The following is a 24,367-nucleotide window of genomic DNA, read 5'->3' as shown; positions in this document are numbered from 1 at the left end:
TCATTAATAAGGATTGTAAATAGTTGGGTCCCAAGGACCGAACCCTGTGGCACCCCACGAGTTACAGCTTGCCATCCAGAAAAAGACACATTTATCCCGACTCTCTGTTTTCTATTGGTTAGCCAATCCTCTATCCAAGATAATATATTACCCCTAGCTCAGTGTGATCTTATCTTGTGTATTAATCTTTTGTGCAGCACCTTATCAAAGGCCTTCTGGAAGTCCAGATATCCTACATCTACAGGATGCCCATTATCCACTTTGCCTGTCACATTGTCAAAGAACTCTAGCAAATTAGTCAAACACAATTTATTCTTCGTAAAACCACGCTGACTCTGATGGATTGCATTTTGGTTTTCCAAATGCCCCATTGTTACTTCCTTAATAATGCATTCCAACAATTTCTCAACAACAGACGTTAAACTAACTCGTCTATAGTTTCCTACTTTCTGCTTCCCGCCCTTTTTGAATAAGGGCGTTATATTAGCATTTGTCCAATCCACGGGACCTTTCTAGAATCCAGGGCATTTTGGAATATTATAGCCAATGTATCTACTATCTCCGCTGCCACTTCCTTTAAGACCCTGGGATGTCGGCCATCAGGTCCTGGGGACTTGTCAACCTTTAATCCCAATAGTTTGCTCAGTACTTTTTCTCCAGTGATGGTGATTGTTCTAAGTTCCTCCTTCTCTATATCCTCTGCACTACCTGTTCCTATTGGGGTGGTACTAGTGTCCTCCACTGTGAAAACTGAGGCAAAATATTGCTAATGGTGAGTCAGGGAAACTTTGCTGAGATGTGGAAAACACTGATGTGGTTACATTGAATCAAAGACACACAGAATGATACAGCTTCCAGGCAGGCTGCTCCTGTGTTGTTTGGTAGACATATCCCACTAATCACCCTGACCTCCTCTTTTCCCACAGACACACAAAAATGTTTCCCATTATCTCAAGAATTGTCTTTTGAATTTTACTCTTGAATTTGCTTCACCACCAGTTCAGGCAGTGCTCTCCAGATCACAGTGACTCATTGTTTAAATAAATGTTGCACCTGATCCTTTTGCCAATCATCTAAATTCTATGCACTCCGGTTATCGACCGCTCTGCCACTGGAAACAGTTTCTCCTTATTTACTCTGTCAAAACCCTTCCTGGCTCTGCAAACCTCTCTCAAATCACTCGGCAACTTTCTCTGCTCTAGTGAAATGATCTCCAACCTCTCCAGCCTCTCCTTGTAACTGAGGCCCATCCACACTCCTATCATTCTCGTAAATCTCTTCTGCACCCTCTCCAAGGCCTTGATTTCCTTCCTATTGTAAAGAAACAAAGATGTGCCTGGAGGAGGTGCGATTGACAGAATCTGAACAGCTACCGCCTGAAACCTTTGACTCCCTTGTTGGTCACAAATTTACTTATTTCTGCCTTAAAAATATTCAATGACCTGCCTCTACCCATCTCAGGGGAAGTGGGTTAGACAGACGCACAACCTCTGAGAAAAAAAAAAATTCTTCTCATCTCTCTTAAATGGGAAACCCATTAATTTTAAACTGTGTCCCCCAATTCTGGTCTCTCCAAAAAGGGAAAATATCCTCTCAACATCCACCCTGTCCAGCCTCCTCCGGGTCTTATATGTTTCAATAAAATCACCTCCATCTTCCAAACTTCAATGGATACAGTCCCAACCTGCCCAACCTTTCCTCATACGATAATCTGCTCAGCCCACGAATCAGTCGTGTGAACCTTCTCTGAACTGATTTTTACGCAACTATGTCCTTTCTTAAAAAAGGAGACCAGAACTGTACACAGTTTCCTCGATGTGGTCTCACCAATGCCCTGTAAAGCTACATGAAAAACATCCCTACTTTTATATTCCATTCCATTCCTCAAGGAGAGTCTGCGGAGGAGGAGTGGGCCTGGGCATGCTGGAGTTTGAAATAAAATAGGAGAGAAAAAAATAAACCAAAATGTCACATCACTGGAAAGTATGAATTGATTGGCTTGTGACTACTGTAGCTTGTTTCCCTGTCTCCAAATTTAAGGAGACAGTTTAAGCAGCTGGGAAATTAAAAACTGAAAAAAAAAATTGAGGCCATTGACAGGGTCAATTAAGTAATTAATGGACCTGCCCGTCCAACCTTAAGGTTGGCGATCAGGCCAGGAGCCCCAGTGGGAACTAGAAATAACATGAAACCTCAACCACGGACGGGATGAAGTTTCATGTAGGTTTTAAAAAAAATTAATAAAGTTTTTGTAAAAATTATGGACATGTTCCAACTCATGTAACATTGTCACATGAGGGGACATGTTAGGGATATTTTATTTTTCTATTTTTATCTTTTTTCCATTTACAACTGATCTCCCTGAGGCTGCACTTAGCCTCAGGGAGATGAGTGCGCTCTTTTGTGCGCGTGCGCCAAAGAGCGCACTCTCGAATTTGGGATACGCCCCCGCACAGGGAGCAGATAGACACGTAAAATGGCGGTGCGCCTCTGATCAGGGACGCTGATCGGAAGGGCGCCTCTACACACCTGCCCTTCAACTTCACCCACCCCCCTGAAAGGGGGGAAGATTCAGCCCATGGAGTGTGCTTAATAAGATTGGTGAGTTACAGGTGGAGATAGCCTCATGGTAATGTGACATTGTGGCTATAACAGAGACCTGGCTCAAGGGAGGGCAGAAGTGGGTATTAAATATTCCTGGATCCATGGTGTTCAGGAAAGATAGGAAAGGGGGAGGGGTGGCAGCATTGTTTAATCAGAACATTGCAAAGCTGGATGGGAGTGTGTCCCAGAGGGGTCAAGGACAGAATCTATCTGGCTAAAGCTAAGGAAGAAAAAGTCTTGTGATTTCCATTGTTTGATGTAGTCTAAAGGCCACCAACTAGTGGAGAACATGTACATTTTGCAAGGAGATTATAGAGAGGTGTCAGAATTACAGAGTATTTATAATAGGGATCTTTATCAGAATATAGACTGGGATAGTAGGAGTGGAAAGGACAGTGAGGGGCAAGAATTCCTAGATTGTCTTCAGGAGAATTTTCATCAGTCGTAAGTTTCTAGTCCAAAGAGAAAGGAGGAAATGCTAGATCTGGTTCTTGGGAATGCGGTGGGTCCAGTGGGTCAGAAGGGGAACATTTAGGAGACAGTAATCATTGGGAATAGGTTGATGATGGAAAAAGACAAAGAACAATCCATAGTCAGAATAATTACAGGGGGAAGCCAACTTCAGTGGGGTAAGAATGGATCTGGCCCAGAAAACCTGGAGTCACAAGTTAGCAGGTGATTGAACAACAGGCTGCCTTTAGAGAAGAGAGCGTTCAGTCACCATCAAGGTATATTCCCACAGAAGGGAAAGTTAGAGCTAACAAATCCAGAGCTCCTTGGATGATAAAATGGATAGAGATTAAGCTGAAAAAGAAAAAGTGTACACATGACAGGTGTCAGGTTGGTAATGCAGCTGTGAACCAGGCTGAATATAGAAGGTTCAGAGGGGAATTGAAAAAGGAAATGAAAGAAGCAAAGGGAGAGAATGAGATGAGGCTGCCAGCTAACATAAAATGGAATCCAAAAGCCTTCTGTAGGCATATAAATAGTAAAGGAGTGGTAACAGGAGGAGTGGAGCCAATTAGGGATCAAATGGGAATGAATGCGTGGAGGTAGAGGGCAGGGTTGAGGTATTACATGAATAGTTTGCATCTGTCTTTTCCAAAGAAGAAGTTTCTGACCAGGTCATAGTGAAAAAGGAGGTAATTCAGACACTTGGAAGCTTTAAAATTGATAATGAGGAGGTGTTGAATAGATTGCCTGTATTTATAGTTGATCAGGCAACAGGACTAGATGAGATGCACCCAAGAAGACAGAGGGGAGTTAGGGAGAAAATTGCAGACGCAATGGCCATAATTATCCAGCCGACCTTAGACTCAGGGGTGGTGCCAGATGACTGGAGAATTGCAAATGTTACACTATTGTTCAAATTAGAATATCAAGATAAATACGACTACAGGCTAAACTCGGAGGTGAGGAAACTTCCAGAAACAATAATTTGCGACAAAATTAATGGCCAATTCGGCAAACGTGGGTTAATGAAGGAAAACCAGCCCAGACCTCTTAAGCACTAAACGTGTTTAACTAACTTGCTTGAGTTAATTGACGAGGTAACAGAAAGTGTTGATGAGGTTAATGCTTTTGATGTGGGTGTACATGGACTTCCAACAGACTTGTGAGCAAGGATTTATCTCGTGGAATATAAGGGGCAGTAGCAACATGGATACAAAATTGGCTGAGAGACAGGAAACAGAAACAGCCTGTTCTTCGGACTGGAGGAAGGTGCATAGTGGAGTTCCCCAGTGGAGGTGTTTGCTACCTGTGTGGATGAGGAGAAGGGTTGCAAGTTGGATGAGCAAATTGACCATGGCACCGTGGTGAGGGATGTCATTCTAGTGGGTGAGCAGAGAGGAATGTGGTGGTGATAGGAGACAGTATCGTCAGGGGGATAGTTACAGTTCTCTGCAGTTGAGAACATGAATCCAGGCAGCTGTGTTGCCTGCCTGGTGCCAGGGTTCAGACTTTCTGCTCTGGGCTGGAGAGGAACTTGCAGTGGGAGGGAGAGAATTCAGTGGTTGTGATCCATGTAGGTACCAATGACATAGATAAGAGGTTCTACATTTTTGTTCATACTCATTCGTGGGATGAGGGCATCGCTGGCTAAGCCAGAATTTATTGCCCATCCCTAATTGTCCTTATTCTGAGGGCATTTAAGAGTCAACCACATTGCTGTGGGCCTGGAGTCACATATAGGCCAGACCAGGTAAGGATGGCAGATTTCCTTCCCTAAAGGATATTAGTGAACTAGATGGGTTTTTACAACAATCGACAATGGTTTCTTGGTCATGATCTGTGTTTTAATTCCAGATTCATTCTGAATTCAAATTTCACCATCTGCTGTGGTGGGGTTCGAATCCTGGTCCCCAGAGCATTACCCTGGGTCTCTGTAATACCAGACAATAACACTATGCCACCCCCTCCTCCCTCCTCATGGATTATGAGCAGCTGGGGGCTAAATTAAAATGCAGAACATCAAGTTAACAATCTCTGGATTATTACCTGAGCCACGAGCAAATTGGTGCAGGGTAATTGCGATTAGAGATATGAATTCATGGCTCAAAGAATTGGTGTGTGAGAAATGGGTTTTGATTCATGGGGTGCAGGCAGCGGGAGACGTACCATTGTGATGGTTTACACTTGAACCGTGCTGGGGCCAGTGTTCTAGTGAATCATATAACTAAGGTGGTAGAGAGAGAGCGTTAAACTGAATAGTGAGGGGAAGGGGTCATATGTAAGGATATACAGTAAAGTAAAGGGAAACAACAATGCAATGGAGCAGGGCAGAAATTTGGGGAATGAGTTCCAGAGTGTGGCAGGAAGGGACAGAAAATGCAATCATAAGAGTGCACCAGCAGATGAAGCAGAAAATGGGAAGGAAAGCAGAGTTTCAGGCCTAGCATCTGAACGCACGCAGCATTTGTAGCAAAAGAGATGAATTGTTAGCACAACTAGAGATAAATATGTATGACCTGATAGGGCTTACAGAAACATAGTTGAAACGGGTCCAAGGCTGGGGCCTGAATGGTGAAGCACGTTTGATAAATCGGAATGAGAGGAAGCTAAGAAAAGGTGGTGGTGTATCCCTGTAAATTAAATAGGGCAATAGTTCAATACTGAGAGAAGAGCTTAGCTTGAAAAGGCAAGATGTAGAATCAGTTTGGGGAGAGATAAAAAATAGTAAAGGCAAGAGGTCACTTGTGGGAGGAGTTTATAGGCCCCCTCACATAATGATACTGTAGGACAAAGCACACAGGAAGAAATAAATGGGGTGTGTAAAAAAGATACTGCAATAATCGTGGATGTCTTTAATCTACACTTATATTTGGAAAATCAGGTTGGCAAATGTAGCCTGGAACCAAGAGTTTTCGGGACAATTTCTCTGAGCAGTACATTCTCGAGGCAACCAGGGAACAGGTAAAATCTGGTAATGTGCAGTGACACAGGGTTTACCGCATGGTAAAGGAGCCTCTAGGGACAGGGATCATTTGATAGAATTTCATGTTCAGTTTAAAATGGAGAAGTGTTGGTCCATGCCTAGTGTTTTACACCCAAATAAAGGTGAGTGTGAAGGCAGAATTGGCTTAGGTGAACTTGAAAACTAAAACTTAATGCAGTAAAGTTGCAGTAACAAAATTTAAGGGAATATTAAAATGATAGTTTCAAATTGAAAGAAACACTGTAGAAATCTGCAAGATTAGTGGTAGGCCAGAGGAATGGACATATTTTAACAACCAGCAAAGAATGACTTAAACGAAAATAAATTGGCAGAAAGCAGAGTATGAGAGAAAGCTCGCTAGTAATCTAAAAACAGTTAGCAAAAATAACTAAATCTAGAGAGTGATTGTGAGGAATCAGTAACAGAAAGCAAAGAAATGGTGGAGACGTTGAACAGGTATTTTGTGTCTGTTTTCAGAGTAGAGGACTTAGAAAACTTTCCAAGGAGTCTTGAAAATCAAGAAATGATAGGGAGGGATGAACATAATACAATCACCATCACCTGGGAAAGGGTGCTAGGAGAACTATTTGGCCTGAAATAACAAGAGAAAATGCTAGAATAACTCAGCAGGTCTGGCAGTGTCTGTGGTGAGGGAAACAGAGTTAACCTTTTGAATCTGTACAATTCTTTCTCAGAGCTGAATCATGTGGACTCGAAATGTCAACTGTGTTTCTCTCTCCACAGATGCAGCTAGACCTGATGAATTTTTAAAGCATTCTCTGTTTATATTTCAGATTTCCAGCATACATAATATTTTGCTTTTAAACTATTAGACTATGATGATAGGAGTACATTTTTATATTCCTGTGTTTATGTGTATATTCTGTGTAGGTAAGGGTAACTTGTGTCTGTCTGTGTCCAGAGTTAATCAATGTGAGATTGTTGGAGTCAGATTCTCTGTAGAGTGTAACGCACAAAAGACTAAGGGTGTTATCTTCTTGCATTTCGTAAAGAGGCCTTATAGTGAGTGTTAAATTACAAGGAAACAGAGTTGGTCTGAAATGAGCATTTGGGGATAAGTTTTGAAATTGATTTGAAGTTGCTGCATTTCATACGAGGCTCAAAGATACAAGAACATTTGCATTTTACAGGAGATTTGTGAGTAAACAGGGGCAGGCATTTTAAATTTTATGGATCCAAAATAGAGATAAAATAGGAACATGCAAGGTTTTGATATTTGGGAGCCTGAGTTTTCAAGGAGATAATTAAAGACAATGGAGAACCATGAAGAAAGGGGTGAAAAGGTATTTATACAAATGGGTTTTCAGCTGTAGCAGTTGCTGTGGGGGACGTCCCACCGAAGGCCAATCCCAGTGTTTTGGAGTGTGCAGAAAAGCTCTGAAAACCTTTTAATTGAGGAAAGCAGCTCAGTTTTGGGCCAGGAGAATATGTGTCCTTAGAAACAATTTGTTCGAACTCTCCCTTTGGAAGAACCACAGAAGCATGGATTTGTTATGGGAAGTCATGGATTGTACTTCTGTTTAAAGCAAAAGCAATTTTTCGGTTTGGGGAATATTTCCTGGTTTTAATGGTTAAGAATCTATAAGAGTTGTTGCGGAAAAATAGTTTTTTTGTGTAACTTTGATCAAGCATTTTGGGTGTCATTTTGTACAATTTATTTTCTTACTGTAACTTTTATCTTGTGTGTTTAAGTTTTACTTTATCTTTTTTTTCAATAAACATGTTAATTTTTAAATTTTAAAAGTAATAACTGAAGTCCTGTACTTTTGTGTTCTGTAGCTTTCCCTCCTCATTTCTACAATACAGAAAAAGAAAATTACAATCAGCCGAGATGGGTTTCAATCTGAGACCTGGCTTGCTGAGCATTAACATCAGCTGCAGCTGAAACAAGACCTAAAGGCTGAGAAGCCCCCAGTACCGGATGGCCTGCACCCGAGGGTCTTAAAAGAAGCGGTGGCATAGATTAGAGATGCATTGGTTATAATCTTGTAAAATTCTTTAGATTCTGAAAAGGATCCAACGGACTGGAAAATAACTAAAGTAACACATTAATGCAAGAAAAGAGGATGACAGAAAGCAGGGAACTATGGGACATTTAGCCAAATATCAGTCAAAGGGAAAGTGCGAGAATTCATTATTAAGGAGGCTACTGCAGGATACTTGATCAGGCAGAACCAACATGGCTTTGTGAAAGGGGAATCGTTTTTAACAAATCTGTTCGAATTTTATGACAAAGCAACGCTCAAGGCAGATGAAGGGGAACCTGTGGATGTGGTGCACTTGGACTTCCAAAAGGGATTTGATAAGGGACCACATCAAAGGTTACGACACCAGATAAGAGCACATGGTTTAGTGGGTAACATATTAACATGGATAAAAGATTGATTGGCTAACATGAAACAGGGGGTGTGGATAAATGGATCGTTTTCCATTTGGCAAGCTGAAACTAGTGGAGTGCCAGAGAGTTCAGTGCTGGGACCTCTACTGTTTACAATCTATATCAATGACTTGTATGAAGGGAGTGAATGCAAATCCATTTCTCTCACTGTGGCTGGGTCAAAATCCTGGAACTCCCTCCATAACAGCACTTTGGGTGTATCTACACCACAGGAACTGCAGCAGTTCAAGAAGGCAGCTCACCGCTACCTTCTCAAGGGCAATTAAGGATGGGCAATAAATGCTGGCCTAGCCAGCGATGCCCACATCCCTTGAATGCTTTTTTAGAAATGTATGTCAGCTAAATTTGCCAAGGTCACCAAGGTATGTAGGAAAGTAAGTTGTCAAGAGGAGGTAATAAGTCTGCAAAGGGATATAAACAGATTAAGTGAGTGGGAAAAATTACTGCAGATTGAGTGTAACATGGACAAATGTGAGCTTGTTCACTTTGGCAGGAAGAATAGTATTATACAGTATACTATTTAATTGGAAAGAGATTGCATAACCCGATCCTACAGAGGGATCTAGGTGTCCTCATACATAGATCACAAAAGGTTAGTGTGCAGGTACAGCAAGTGATTAGGAAGGCAAATGGAATGTTGGTGTTTATTGCAGGAGGAATGGAATATAAAAGTCAGAAAGTTTTACTACAGCTGTACTGGGCCTTGGTGAGGCCATATCTGTAGAACTGGGCAGTTTTGATCTCCCTTTTTAAAATAAGGCATAAGTGTTTTAGAAGCAGTTCAGAGAAGGTTCACTGGAACCCTCTGGCATGAGGGAGTTGTCTTATGAAGAAAGGTTGAACAGGTTAGTCCTATACCCAGTGAAGTCTTGAAGAATGAGAAGTGATCTTATTGAAACATACAAGATCCTGAGGAGATGTGATAGGTGGATACCCAGAGAATGTTTCCTGTTGTAGGGCAGCTAAAATGAAGGAACAGAGTTTAAAAATAAGAGATCTCCCTTTGAAGGCAGAGATGAGGAGAAACTTTTTCTCCCAAAGGATCGTTGGTGTGTGGAATTCTCTTCCCCAGAAAGTAGAGGAGGCTGGGTCTTTGAATTTATTTAAGGCAGGGTTAGAAGATTTCTGTTAGTCAAGGGAGTCAAGGGTTATGGGGGAGCAGACAGGAAAGTGGAGCTGAGAGCACAGCCAGATCAGCCATGATCTTATTGAATGGTGGAGCAGACTCAAAGGGCCAAATGGCCTGCTCCTGCTCCCATGCTCCTACGTTCATATTGGATGTCCTGTTAGAACCTCCTTATTTTTTACTGCATTTCCCAACATTAATATCATCTGCAAATGTTGGCATTATGCCTTGCATACCCGATTCTAGATCATTAATATTTATGAAATGTGTAATAGTTCCTGACCCCTGGAGAACACCACTGTAAACTTCCTTCCAGTCTGAAAAACAACTGTCCACCACTACTCTCTGTGTTCTGTCACTTAGCCAATTCTGTATCCACACTGCCAATCCCCTTAATCCCATGGGCTTTAATTTTACGAACAGTCTATTATATATTAATTTGTCAAACATCTTTTGAAAGTGTATAGACATAATATCAACTACCCTCATCCAACATTAACCATTAAATATCTCAATGAAGCTAGTCAAACATGATTTATCTGTAACAAGACAGAATTTCCTGCCACTGAGCCTCAGTCTGGACCCAGCATTCCAGCAGCATCCAGTAACCTGAGAGAGATGCAATGTATCAGCTTCCACAAGGGTACATGTCGACTGCAGTAGTGGGATTCATGCCTGGCATATGGAGCCTTTATTATACTAGGAAAATTCAGCAGCCACTGCTGGAGTAGGAACATGAGTTTGGAATCCCATCCCACCATGGGCAGGATTTTCTGTGCCCGCTGGAGTCGGCATGATCGGTGGCGTGAGCGGATAATATGGCGCGATTGGTTTCATGACAGCAGTAAAGCAGTTTGCGATTGCCCGCTCAGCCCGCTATCGGACATCATTGTAACTCATTAGGAAACTCATTGTAATACATCTGCATATCATTATCATCCAGCCCGCCAGAATCGTACCCCCCTCCCCCGGGTCATCCGTCCATGTCAGCAGGATAGTCCGCCAACGTGTTTCACAACAGCACGTAAAAGGAGTGAGCTTGGTGGCCTGCACTTTGAGGGGAACTCGGAGGTGAGTACACAGTAACTTTGTACAGCTCTCGCCAGGGTCACCTGTTGGACTTTAAGCTTCAGGAGAATCGGGGGGTTCGGGTTTAAGGGCGGACCTGCCATTGAGGCGACTGGTGGCTGGAGGACGGGCAAGGGCAGGCCTGGCATTGAATATAGTGCCCAAGTATTCGGTGTGGGTGGGTAGGGTGGGTGAGGGAAGTGGCTACACATTAGGGAACCTGCATAAAGTGGTCATTCCTCTGCAACTGAGACAGCTCAGGTGCAGCCACATTGATATGGTTGGGGTCGGGCTCCTGGCTTACCTGCCCACTCAAGCAACACAGAGGCAGCAAATTACCACCAAGTACCCCAGAACTCCATGTACACCACACCCGCCCCACCCACCCTCAGCCCACCCCACAGGCAGACTGCAAATTCATGAGCATTTTAGTGGGCTGCAGAGCAGTTGGATGACTGCGCACGTTGTACAATCTCCTCGCTAAAGCTGGCCGTGGAGCAGTCACTGCAGGAGACGCTCACAGCTCCTTGCAATGTCAGCATCCCAGTTTAGACCTATCTCCCCAATAGCTCAAGCTAATAGGGCAGCCATGCAGCGCACTATTCTCTGACCATCCAAGTGGTGGCCAGCACTCTCCGGGAAGTGTTATGGGGCCATTACACTTAACCAGGACAGGTTCTTAGTGCACCCATGCTAACCACATGTCTCTCACTTTCATCCTGCAGGCTGAGTACATCAGGATCATGGAGCCTGGTAAACTAGCTGTGTGCCTGATGGCCTACAGGATGTCATGACGACGGAGGAGAGAGCGACTGAGGATCCTGGCTGCATAGAGGCAGGAGCAGCAACCTCATGAAGAAGCGGCGGCTGGTGCTCCAACAAACATCACCCAAGAGCCCCAACGAGCCATTGCAGGCCAGTGCCTAGCCACACCCAGGGTCTATAGACGCTGCCTGTCATTCCTGCAGATGACCAAGAACCAGTGTTGCCGAAGACTGCACATGTCTAGGGAACTGGTCGGTCCCATCTGCCGGCTCCTGTAGGATTTGGTGCCACGAGGACATGGAGGGTATCCGCTGCCAGTGGCCGTGAAATTGACAGTGGCGCTCAATTTCTATGCCAGTGGCTCCTTTCAAGGCTCCACAGGTGACCTCTGTGGGGTATCACAAGCTTCCATCCACAAATGCATCCATGAGGTCACGGATGCCATCTTCACGAGGGCACACAACTCTGAGCATTTCACCAGGGACCAGGACAGCCAGGAAGCAAGAGCGATTGGATTCACCCAGATCTCGGGTTTCCCATAGGTGCAGGGTGTGATTGACTGCACCCGTGTGGTGCTCAGGTCTCCATTGCAACATAGTGGACTATATCAACCACACGTGGTTCCATTCGCTGAATGTGCAGCTAGTGTGCGACCACCAGAAACACATCCTGCAGGTTTGCGCACGGTTTCCAGGGAGTGTGCACAATGCCTACATCCTCAGTCAGTCACAGATCCCTGGAGTTTTGCAGGGTCCACAGAGGCTGCAGGATTGGCTCCTCGGGGACAAGGGCTACCCGCAGAGGCCGGGGCTGATGACACCCGTGCGGCAGCCTCAGACTGCAGCAGAACAACGGTATATTGAGGCTCATGCTGCAACTCGTAACTTACTGGAACAGATCATCAGGATGCTGAAGATGAGGTTCCGCTGCCTGGACCAGTCTGGTGGAGCCCTGCAATACAGTCCTCAGCGGGTGACACACATTGTTATCGTCAGATACGCCCTTTACAACCTGATCCTGCAACATGGAGAGGAGCTGGCTGAGGAGGAAATGGAGGAGCTGCACGTCTCCTCTGATGAGGAGGACGCCGACAGGGATGAGGGTCAGGGGGTCCTGGGAGGCGACAATGATGGGGATGAGGCCCTCGCACTGACTAGATGAGGCAGGCGTGCTCAGGAGGTCCTCATAGCTGCTAGATTTGTGGAGGATGGTGACGACATACAGTGAGGAGACACCATAGATCCTCACATCGCATCTGTTAACGTTTGACTCCAGTCTGGCTTATGGCAGTGCAAATACCCTCTGTGATAATGCTCCTGTCATGGAGACACAGTGGAGGCCCTAATAGTTGCTTGATTGCAGGAGGATGATGATGACCTGCAGTGAGGACACTCCATAGATCTTCACATAGCCTCTGACAATGTCATCTCCTGTCTGGCTGAGGGGCAGGTCGGCTGTGCTCTGTGATCAGGGACATATCATAGAGACGCAGCCATGTAACTTTAGAAACATCTAATCATTTGTCCGCCTTCAGCACCTGAGCCCTTCAGGAGCACAGCGTCACTGGTCACAGATGCTGAAGAGACGGGGGTCAGCCCCTCCTTAAAGGTGCTGAGAGCACACTGAGAGAATGAGCGAGCTCTGTGGCACCTGCCCACTACATTCTGGCAGCAATGACAAGCACTGTCGAGGTGCAGACATCAGTAATATTTCCCGGGGTAGAATTTTCCGTTCGTCGTGCGGGTGCGCGCCCGATCTGAACGTGTGTAAAATGATGCAGGATGACATCAGGCGAGCATCCCGACGTCATCGCTCCCTCACGCGGTATTTCAGTGGGCAGGCGCGTGCAGCAGTCGGCAGCTCACCCGCCGACAATTAACAGGCCCATTAAGGACATTAAAGGTCCAATTGAATGAAATGTTTCACCGCCCGTCCGACCTTACGGTTGGTGGGTGGGTGAAAAGGCCAAGCGGCCTTTGGATTTTTTGTGAAACCTCATCCACGGGCGGAATGAGGTTTTAATCAGTCAACAAAAAATATTTAAATGTTTAAACTAATTTCTAACACATCCCTGCTCATCTCACAGTGTCACATGAGCAGGGACATGTTATTAAAATTTTTACAATCTTTCTTTTTATTCCAAGAATCTCCATCTCCGTGAGGCAGCTCTGAGCCTCAGGGAGCTTTTCCTTTGCTTAACCGTGCGCATGTGTGAACTTCTGCGCTGGCCCTCCTCTCCCCCTCCCCCAACACAGGCAGTGCTGAGCGCTGTCCTGCACCTTTCACACCGGGCAGGCCTTAGTTGGCCCGCCAGCGTCAAATAACGATTATGGCCCATTCACGGGCGGCTGTTGGCTCCCCGACCACTTCCACTTGCCCCCAGCCAGCCCGCCCAATGAGGGCAAATTTCTGCCCCAGGGAGTGTGAGGCCGGACCATCACTTTGCTCTGAGGGCTGCACAGAGCAGAGGGAAGAGGCCCTGGACTGAGACACCTGCCTTTATCTTGTGCAGAAAGGTTTCATATCTGAGTGACAAAAGCACTGCTCATCAGAACAAGGGGCCATAGGCAGGGAAATATTCTTGGGAGTCGGGTGGGCTGGATGCTCCATGGGCCACTTGGATGGATGGGCCTGGAGAGTGCACCTGCTGGTCCTCCTCCCTGTCGGTGCCTAGAGGTCCCAGGCTGACCCCTTGAGGAGCAGGGGTAGCCAGGCTGAGATCGAGCTGCCTGGCACCCATCTTGGGTGCACATTGTTGGAGGTTCACTATGGCATCAGCGATGGAGTTGCGCCCACATAGCAGTGCAGGAGCAACATCCTGGACCAAGGTCTCCATGGTGGCTGCCGTCCTACCTGTGTTAACCTCAGTGCATTGGCATGTCGGCACTGTCACCTCAGGCTGAAGGCGGACGGACTCCTCCATCATGCCTTTCAAACTGAGGAGTGCAGCGGACATCCCTTCCTGTTGTTCCCGAGCCTGCCTTTGCAGCTCCAGCAACTGTGACATGACCGAGTCCAGAGGCTCATCATCTGACTCGGGCTCAGCACAATTCTGGCCTCCAGCAGTCCTCCAAGTGCCAGAACCCTCTGGATGTGCAATGGGTTTGTGAGTGTGTGAGTTGAAAATGATGAGTGACCTTTCTATTTTTATTCGTTCATGGGATGTAGGCGTTGCTGCCTAGGCCAGCATTTATTGCCCATCCCTAATTACTCTTATTCAGAGGGCATTTTTAAGAGTCAGCCACATTTCTGTGCGTGTGGAGTCACATGTAGGTCAGACCAGCTGAGGACAGCAGATTGCCTTCCCTAAAGGGCATTACTGAACCAGATGGGTTCTTATGACAATTGACAATGGTTTCATGGTCGTCACCGGACTTTCAATTCCAGATATTAATTAAATTCAAATTTGAAATTCCACCATCTGCTGCGGTGGGATTTGAACCAAGTCCCCAGAGCATTACCCTCTGGATTACCAGTCCAGTGATAATACCGCTACACCACCGCCTCCCCTAATTACCCTGGCAGAAAGGAGGAGGTATTTCATCCTTTTGCGGTACTGGGTGGCTGTCCTCTATTGAAGGGCGTTGGCACTGCCAACTGCTGCCACTGCCTCCCAAGCCGGGTTAGTGCTGTTGATGCCCTTCCTGTGGCCAGAGTGGGGGAGAGGACATCCCGGGAGCCCCCACGGCATCCAAACGGTGCTCGAGGGGTGCGTCGCTGAACCTGTGGGCTGCAGTCTTTTCCGTTTCAGGGCCATGTCTTAGGTGCAGCAGTTGTGGTCTGGAAGCACTGAGATGTATGCCTGCAGCTGGACTTTAAATGTGGTGCCCGGCGTGATGCAGCGGCGGGGTAATGGTGGGAGGGCGAATGACAGCCCTCCCGTCATGGAAATAGCGCGTTTCCCGGGAGTACATAAATAATGTGGTGGGCTTGGGATGATACGGCGTGAAAACCCATCATCGTTTTACCTGCCTGCTTCGGCACTGAGTGCAAATCTGGGATGATTCCGCCCCATATGTGGGAAACCTTCCGATTCTGGGAGCATAAAGTCTGCAAATATCAAAGAAATAGCCCAAGTGGCACTTCTACCCACTGGGAACAAGTGAACACGGAAGCCTCTGGGATTGACAATGGGGGGATTTTCGGTCAGTGTCTCAGTCTACACACTAAGTTTGAAACAAGACAAATCAAAGATCGAAAGGTTGTTTTCTATTCTTTTGTTATTTTGAGGGAACATTTGATGTACCTGCAGCATTAGAGAAATGTGAATAATTGAAAAGTCTCTCCAGGCCGGTCTCTATTGCACGATTCATATCCATTCCAGTAACCACTGTTGCAACAGCTTGAAAGTGTAGGAATTTTTTCTCTTCATAATTCTAAGACAAAAAGAGGAGAATGTATTACCATATGACACAACTGAAGTCCCTCTGTAAAGCGTCAGTGTTCAGAGGACATGCTAATTTCCCAGGTGTGGTAGCAGCATTCATGTCCTGGATGGACTGGGATTGAAAGAGAGTTAGGGGTTTTGATGGAATTCTTGGCATTAACACTTCCTGGTTCATTTTCTATTCTCTTTCAGTCTTTCAACTTTAGCGTTTCCTGCACTATTGGCCTTGCTCCTCCCCTTGGGTTTTCAATAAAGAAAGTAGAGATTGTTATTGACAGCCTTTCACACTGAGTCACCTCCCTCTTAGTGTTCTCAGGGCCAGGGAGAGGAGACATGAGCCCTAGTGCTCCACCTGTCTCCGTGCCCCTTAATCCCAACACCACCTACACCCCATGCGCTTCCCCCACCACCACATCATTCCCCCCTCAATGATGCATGATCATTTATCCCCATTCAAGATTCATCAATTAGTTCACCAAATAATCACAGAAAGGTCCCAGTAAAATGGTAACTCACGTTGTTGGCATCTGGTTGTAAATATCCCCAAATACTTCTTAAATGTTATGATGGTTTCTGCCTCGACCACCTTTTCAGGCAGTAAGTTACAGATTCCCACCGCCCTCTGGGTGAAATAATTCTTCCTCACATCCTCTCTAAACATCCTGCCCCCTACCTTAATAGATTCTACTTTACCAGTAAACTCACAGGATAGAAATATCAAATACCTCCTTGTCAATAAAGTGGAGTGATGGCACAACATGGTCTTCACTGTCAGTGAGAAGCATTGGAGCCCTAATGTGTCTCTGTGCAATGCAACATTTAAGAGGCCAAAGGACAAAGTCTGAATGGCTCACATTTGTATTTTTATTTTCTTGTTCAGGAAGTCTGAAGACTCTTCTGATTGCTGCTTCTTACTAGGATATATTTTTAATATCTAGTATGCAATACAACTTTATCATGATATTTCAATGCCTCAAGAAACTCATAAAAGCACCAAGACAGAGTGAGGTAATAGGTAAGTAGATTAAAAGACAAGATTGAAGTCAATGGAAAAGACTTTTGAGAATCATGTAGAGTGTAAAATAGGTTACAGATTCACTATGAGCCCATTACGCTCTTGTGTCCTTGCAATTTCACCCCACAAAGCCTGCTCACAGTAAACTTCCATTGGCAAAAAAATAAACAGAACTCCAGCAATGATTGAACTCCTTGACGACAAGATAATTATGGATGATAAAGGTAATCTAGACCAGCTTATCAGATCCATCCAGAATGACACACAAACATACTATTAGGAGCAGGAGTGAGCCATTTGGCCCATTGAGCTTGCTCTGCCATTTAATAACATTCCTTAAACTATAAAAATGATTACCTCTCAAAAGCACTTAATTGGCTAGAAGGTGATTTGAGACATTGTGAAAGGTGCTGTATAAATACATGTTTAACGTTCTTTCATTACACCTGCATTCAGTAGGCAGAGTGACTGTAGCAATGGTGATATTGCAGGACCAATGCTGATTCTCTTAGGATAATTAATCACAGAGCAATCGACTAGTGTTAGCAAAGTGGCTACAAAGAAAACACTACATTTACAAAACAAGTTAACTCTGTAACAATATAACCTTTCCATCTGACTTCATTGGCACCAACTCATATTATACTTTAAATGGCATTGGTCCCTTGTATGCTAATGCCACTATCCAAGGGTTTGTCAATCAGACATTTACCAGCAGCTCAGAAAAAATGTAGAGAGAATCGTTGATCTGAATGTTTCAGAGTAGAATGATACATGGTACAAACATTCCGTACGGCCATCACTCAAGAACTGGATTGATTCCCTTGCGCCCAGAAGCTGTCGTACAAGTTGTGTTGAATTTACAGCCTATCCACAGGTTCAATGTGATGTTGCATTTTATTTCTATGAAATAAATGTGCAAATAGTATCTTTTTTTTAATTCTGGTTGCTTTTGAGATGTGTGAAAAACAGGGAAATTAAGTGGAAAAGTGTAATTAATAAAGAAGAATCTCCAAAAGGAAAAAAAAAGTGACAGCAATTTTCAGTGTGACCGAGCACTGGAGTGTGACCTCAACAGAGTCCCGAGAGTTTGGTGAGTTGAGAGAACATTAAATCCCTTTCTAAACGTCTAATAATGTTTATATTTAGCATTTAACATTTAACTGCCAATACTGTTTAAATTCTAAATCTCATCCAGGGGCCCCAAGCAGGGAGAGAGTATCTAACCACTGGGGCACAGCTGTAGATAGATTGCAATGTTTTTCTGTACCTGGGCTCAGCTAGTGCCTTTATTTTCAGAGCACATGAATTCAAACATTTCAGTGCAACTTAGCACTGGAGTGTGACCTCAGCGCACTGCTGGGAGTTCAGTGAGGAAGGGAGGAAGGTGCAATTCTGCTTTTTCTCACTTTTTCACCTGTAGGATCTGGTTCTTGCTCTACTACAGGGGAAGGATCGATAGAAAAGCTGCGGCAGACATTTAAGGGGATATTTCTGAATACTCAGAATATAATATAATAATATATTCCTACTCTAAGGAAAAATTCTAAAGGGAGGACCGATTGTCCGTGGTTAACTAAAGAAGTTAAGGAAAGTATAAAACTGAAGAAAAAAGCCTATAACAGTACAAATTTGAGTGGCAGTCAGGTGATTGGTCAGAATACAAAGAATGGCAGCGAATGACTAAAAGGCTAATCAGAGGCACTTGCTTAGCAATCATCTGCTCACTGATGCCCAGTTTGTGTTCCACCAGGGCCACTCAGCTCCTGACCTCATTACAGCCTTGGTTCAAACATGGACAAACGAGCTGAACTCCCGAGATTGACTGCCCTTGACACCTATGCAGCATTGACTGGGTGTGGCCCTGGCAAAACTGGAGTCAATGGGATTCAGGAATAAACTCTCCACTGGTTGGAGTCATACCTGGCACAAAGGAAGATGATTGTGGTTGTTGGAGGTCAGTCATCTCAGCTCCAGGGCATCAGTGCAGGGGTTCCTCAGGGAAGTGTCCTAGGCCCAACGATCTTTAGCTACTTCATCAATGACCTTCCTTCCAGCATAAGGTCAGAAGTGGGGATGTTCGCTGCTGATTGCACAATGTTCAGCACCGTTCGCAAATCCCCAGATACTGAAGCCGTCCAGGTCCAAGAGCAGCAAGACCTGGAAAATGTCCAAGCTTGGGCTGACAATTGGCAAGTTACATTTGCGCTTCACAAGTTTCAGGCAATGACTATCTCCAACAAGAGAGAATCCAACCATTGCCCCCTCATGTTCAATGGCATTACCATCACTGAATCCCCCACGACTATCAACACCCTCGGGGTTACCAATGGCCAGAAACGGAACTGAATGAGTCATATAAATACTGTGGCTACAAGAGCAGGTCAGAGACAAGGAATCCTGCGAGGAGTAGCTCACCTCCTGATTCCCCAAAGCCTGTCCACTACCTGCAAGGCATAAGTGAGGAGTCTGATGGAATAGTCCCCACTTGCCTGGATGAGTGCAGCTCCCACAACACTCCAGAAGCCTGACACCGTTCAGCTTGGTTGATTGGGACCACATCCACAAACATTCACTCCCTGAAACATTGACGCACAATAGCAGCAGTGTGTACCATCTACAAGATGCATTGCAGTAATTCACCAAGGCCCACATCCCATCAATGAACAAAAAATAAACTGCCACCCAAAGGCTTTTGCAGAAAATAAAAACGCAAAGTGTAGCTGGTAACATATTAGGATTGAAAGAGGATTGGCTGGCTGACAGAAAACAGAGAGTATGCATAAATGGGTCTGTTTCTGATGGCAGGATGTGATGAGTGGGCTTCTGCAAATCTCTGTGCTGGGGCCTCAGCATTTTACAACTTATTAATGGCCTCGATGAGGGGAGTGAAGGCACGGTAGTTAAATTTACAGGTGATAGGTAGGAAAGTATGTTGTGAAGAGGACACAAGGAGTTTGCAGAGAGATATATATACAGGTTGAGCGATTGGACAAAAATCTGGCAGATGGAATGTAATGTAGGAAAATATGAAATTGTTTACATTTTGGCAGGAAGAATAAAAAAGCAGAGTGTTACTTAACTGGAAGACGGCTGCAGAATTCCGAGGTGCCGAGGGATCGAGCTGTTCGAGTGCAGGAGTCACAAATAGTTAGTGTGCAAATAAAGCAAGTAATTAAGAAGGCTAATGGAATGTTATCCTCTAATCCGAGAGAGGTTAAACATAAAAGTAATGATGTTTTGCGTCAGCTATACAGGTCATTGGTGAGACCACATCTCGAATACTGCTGCAGTTTGGGTTGTTTTCGTTGGAGCAGAGAAGACTGAGGGGCGACCTGATCGAGATGTACAAGATTATGAGGGGCATGGACAGGGTGGATAGGGAGCAGCTGTCCCCCTTAGTTGAAGGGTCAGTCACAAGGGGGCAAAAGTTCAAGGTGAGGGGCAGGAGGTTTAGGGGGGATGTGAGGAAAAACTTTTTTACCCAGAAGGTGGTGACGGTCTGGAAAGCACTGCCTGGGAGGCTGGTGGAGGCGGGTTACCTCACATCCTTTAAAAAGTCCCTGGATGAACACTTGGTGCGTCATAACATTCAAGGCTATGGGCCAAGTGATGGTAAATGGGATTAGGTAGGTAGGTCAGGTGTTTCTCACGTGTTGATGCAGACTCGATGGGCCAAAGGGCCTCTTCTGCACTGTGATTCTGTGATTCTTTGATTTGGTCTCCTTATTTAAGGAAGGATGTAAATGCATTGGAGGCGGTTCAGAGGAGATTTACTCGATTAATACCTGGAATGAGCAGATTGTATTACGAGGAAAGGTTGGGCAGACTGTGTTTGTTTCCAATGGACTTTAGAAGAGTGAGGGGTGATTTGATTGAAGTATATAAGATCCTGAACGGCCTTGACATGGTTGACATGGAAAGGATGTTTCCTCTTGTGGGTGAGAGCAGAGCTAGGGGGCACTGTTTTAAAATTAGGGGTCACCCTTTTAGGACAGAGATGAAGAGAATTTTTTTTCTCTCAGAGGGTTGTGCGACTTTGGAACTCTTTGCTTCAGAAGATGGTGGAGGCGGGGTCATTGAATATTTTTAAGGCAGAGGTAGATAGATTGCTGTTAGGCAAGGGAATCAAAGTTGTCAGTTGTAGATGGGAATGTGGAAATCAAAACACAAGCAGATCAGCCATGGTCTTACTGAAAGATAGAGCAGGCTTGAGGGGCCAAATGGTCTACTTCTGCTCCTATTTTGTATTATTGCATCTTCATATCCTGAGAGAAATCATTTCTAGAAGCACTCCAGTCATAGGGTTGTTTTCTGTAAAGACCCTTTTTATAAAAGCACTTTATGCTGTTTCTCTGGGATTTCAATTAATTTTTTTTTGCCAAAGCTACAACGAATGATCAGGAATAGTCCTCCCCAGGGACATTTTAGTCCCACAGTGTGACCACATTCTGCTAGATTTTAAACAGGATGGTGCAGGGTGGGATGAATCTAGGATGGAGCAGGGATTTGTAAAACCTTCCTTTAACCCAGGCTTGTCCAACCTTTCGACTCCGAGGGCCACATTTGCATATTTTTCACACTCAAGGGGCCCATGAACAAATTTCAGAAAGATAAGATTTGGCACAAAAATAAACTGAATTTCATTGAAAATTTTCAGAAAAGAAACATTTGCTGAGTGGATTAGTGATAGCGACCACAACATGGTACAATTTAAACTTCTTATGGACAAAGAAATAGACAAGTTGCAAAAAAGTGTTTTGGATTGGGGTAGAGCGGTTTTTAGTAAAATAAGGCAGGATCTGGCCAAGGTAGACTGGGAACAGCTACTTGTGCAGAAATCTACAGAAGAGCAGTGGGGAGCGTTCAAAAAGGAAATGGGGAGGGTACAGGCTGAACATGTTCCCTCTAGGGTGATAGGAAAGAGTAACAAGCCCAGAGAACCATGGATGACCAGAGATATTCAGGATACGATGAGAAGGAAAAGAGAGGCTTTTAGCAGGAACAAGGGGAGTAAAAGAGCGGAGGCATTAGTGGAGTACAGAAAGTGAAGGGTGGAGCTTAAGAAAGCAATTAGGAGAGCAAAGAGGGGATATGAGAAAGCTCTGGCTGGGAAAAGTAGGGAAAATCTCAAGATATTCTACAAGTATATCAATGGGAAGAGGATAACCAGGGAAAGAGTAGGGCCCATTAGGGGCGAATGTGGCAATCTATGGGTGGAACCAGAGGACATCGCTGGAGTGTTGAACGAATACTTCACATCCGTCATCACCCAAGAGAATGAGGATGAAGGTATGGAATTCGGGGAGAGAGACTGCGAGGTTCTTGAGGAAATTGATTTAGGGAGTGACAAGGTATTGGAGGTGTTGGCGGGCTTAAAAGTGGACAAATCTCCATGTCCGGATGATTTGTGTCCCAGACTGCTGAGGGAGGCAAGGGAGGAGATCATAAGGGCGCTGACCCAAATTTTTAATTCCTCTCTGGCCATGGGGGAGGTGCCAGAGGACTGGAGAACAGCTAATGTGGTTCCGCTATTTAAGAATGGTTTTAGAGATAAGCCAGGGAACGACAGATCAGTGAGTCTCACGTCAGTGGTAGGGAAACTTCCAGTGGTGTCTGGAACGTTACCTTTCAGGTCTGATTCTGTGAGGATGACTATGTCAGGCTGTTGCTTGACTAGTCTGTAAGACAGCTCTCTCAATTTTTGCACTAGCCCCCAGATGTTAATAAGGAGGACTTTGCAGGGTCGACAGGGCTGCGATTCCCACTGTCGTTTGTAGTGCCTAGGTCAATGCCAAATAAGGATTTAATTCCCAGACTTTGCAAGAGCAATAAGTGAGTCAATGTCCTCTTTTATACCACTCGTTTCAATGAGGTCCAAGACTCTCAAGCCTCTGGTACACCACACAGCATGTCATTCGAATTGTTCCTACTTTAGGACATCATGAAAAGTTATAACGCTATTGGAATGTTGGTTTCAATTGAAAAGGGAATTTTTAGAAATGTACAGTATTAATTTTTGGTACTAAACCTTAAAAGTGACCTCCCAACCCACACCACCCTCCCGCACCCCTACCTCAACTTCACTTTCCCACCCAGCCCCCATCTGTGATGTTCCTAGAATCCAGAAATCTATCTCAATGACTAAACATCCATAACCCTCTGGGATAGAGAATTCCAAAGATTCACAAGCCTTTGAGTGAGAAATTTCTCCTCCTCTCAGCCCTAAATGATTAACCCCTTAACCAGGGTCTGTCCCCCCGTGTTCTCGGTTCCCAATCAGGGGAAACAGCCTCCCTGTGTTTGCCCTGCCAAGCCCCTACACAATCTTGTAGCCTCAATGAGATCACCTCTCACTCTACTAAACTCCAGAGAGCATGCCCCAATTTATAATTCCTCTCATCACAGGACAACCCTCCTCATCCCAGAAATCACCCCCGTGAATCTTCATGCATCACCTTTAAAGTGTGTACATCCTTCTTTAGATAAGGAGATCAAAACTACACACAGTATTCCAGGTGTGGTCTCCCTAATGCCTTGTACAATTGGAGCAAGACTTCATTATTCTAGAACTCCAAACCCCTTTCAATAAGGGGCAACTTACTATTTGCCTTTCTAATCATTTGTTATACCCAAATACAAACTTTCTGAGTTTTTTGGATTAAGAAACCAAATGCTTCTAAATACCAAAATGGATATGTTCTTTATACCAATTAAAAAGTTAGAGTTAAAGAGTCATCGAGGCCCATCGAGTCTGCACTGGTCAAACAGTTACCTTACTATTCTAATCCCATTTTCCAGCACTAGGCCCATAGCCATGTATGCCATGGCATCGCAAGTGCACACCCAAATACTTCTTAAATGTTATGAGGGTTTCTGCCAATACCAACCTTTCAGACATTTAGTTTGCAGATTCACACCACCCTCTGGACAAAAAAATTCTTCCTCACATCCCCTCTAAACCTCCTGCCCCTTACCTTAAATCTATGCCCCCTAGTTATTGAACCCTCCACCAAGGGGACAAGTTCCTTTCTGTCTACCCTATTCTATGCTCCTCAAAATGTTATGCAACTTAATCATATCCCCCTCAATCTCCTCTGCTCCAAGGAAAATAACCCCAGCCTATCCAATCACTCCTCATAAGTAAAACTCTCCAGCCCAGGCAACATCTTGGTAAATCTCCTCTGCACTCTCTCTAGTGCAATCAGATCCTTCCTATAATGCGGATTCCAGAACTGCATGCAATACTCTAGCTATGGTCTAACCAGCGTTTTATACAGTTCCAGCATAATCTCCCTGCTCTTTTATTCTATGCCACGGCTAATAATGGCAAGTATCCCATATGCCTTATTAACCACCTTATCCACCTGCCATGCTACCTTAAGGGACCGGTGGACATGCACAGCAAGGTCCCTCTGATCCTTTATACTTCCCAGGGCCCTACCATTCATCGTGTCTTCCCGTGCCTTGTTTGTCCTGTCCAAGTGCATCACCTCACACTTATCCGAATAAAATTCCATTTGCCACTGATCAGCCCATCTGACCCT

At 44.9% G+C, this 24,367-nt stretch overlaps 1 protein-coding gene across 1 annotated transcript in view; it reads right to left on the bottom strand.

The window, feature by feature from the left end:
* LOC144680380 (heme-binding protein 2-like) overlaps window positions 1-24,367 on the bottom strand; it is a 38,398-nt gene that overhangs the window by 8,857 nt on the left and 5,174 nt on the right. Inside the window, exon 2 of the mRNA XM_078541346.1 lies at window positions 15,665-15,794. Within this exon, the coding sequence (XP_078397472.1) occupies window positions 15,665-15,794 (130 nt within the window). The remainder of the gene's footprint in view (window positions 1-15,664; window positions 15,795-24,367) is intronic.

This window comes from Cetorhinus maximus, chromosome 5, assembly GCF_964194155.1.
Source record: "Cetorhinus maximus chromosome 5, sCetMax3.hap1.1, whole genome shotgun sequence".
NCBI classification, from domain to species: Eukaryota; Metazoa; Chordata; class Chondrichthyes; order Lamniformes; family Cetorhinidae; genus Cetorhinus; species Cetorhinus maximus.
This window is presented reverse-complemented; position numbering and strand designations above follow the sequence as displayed.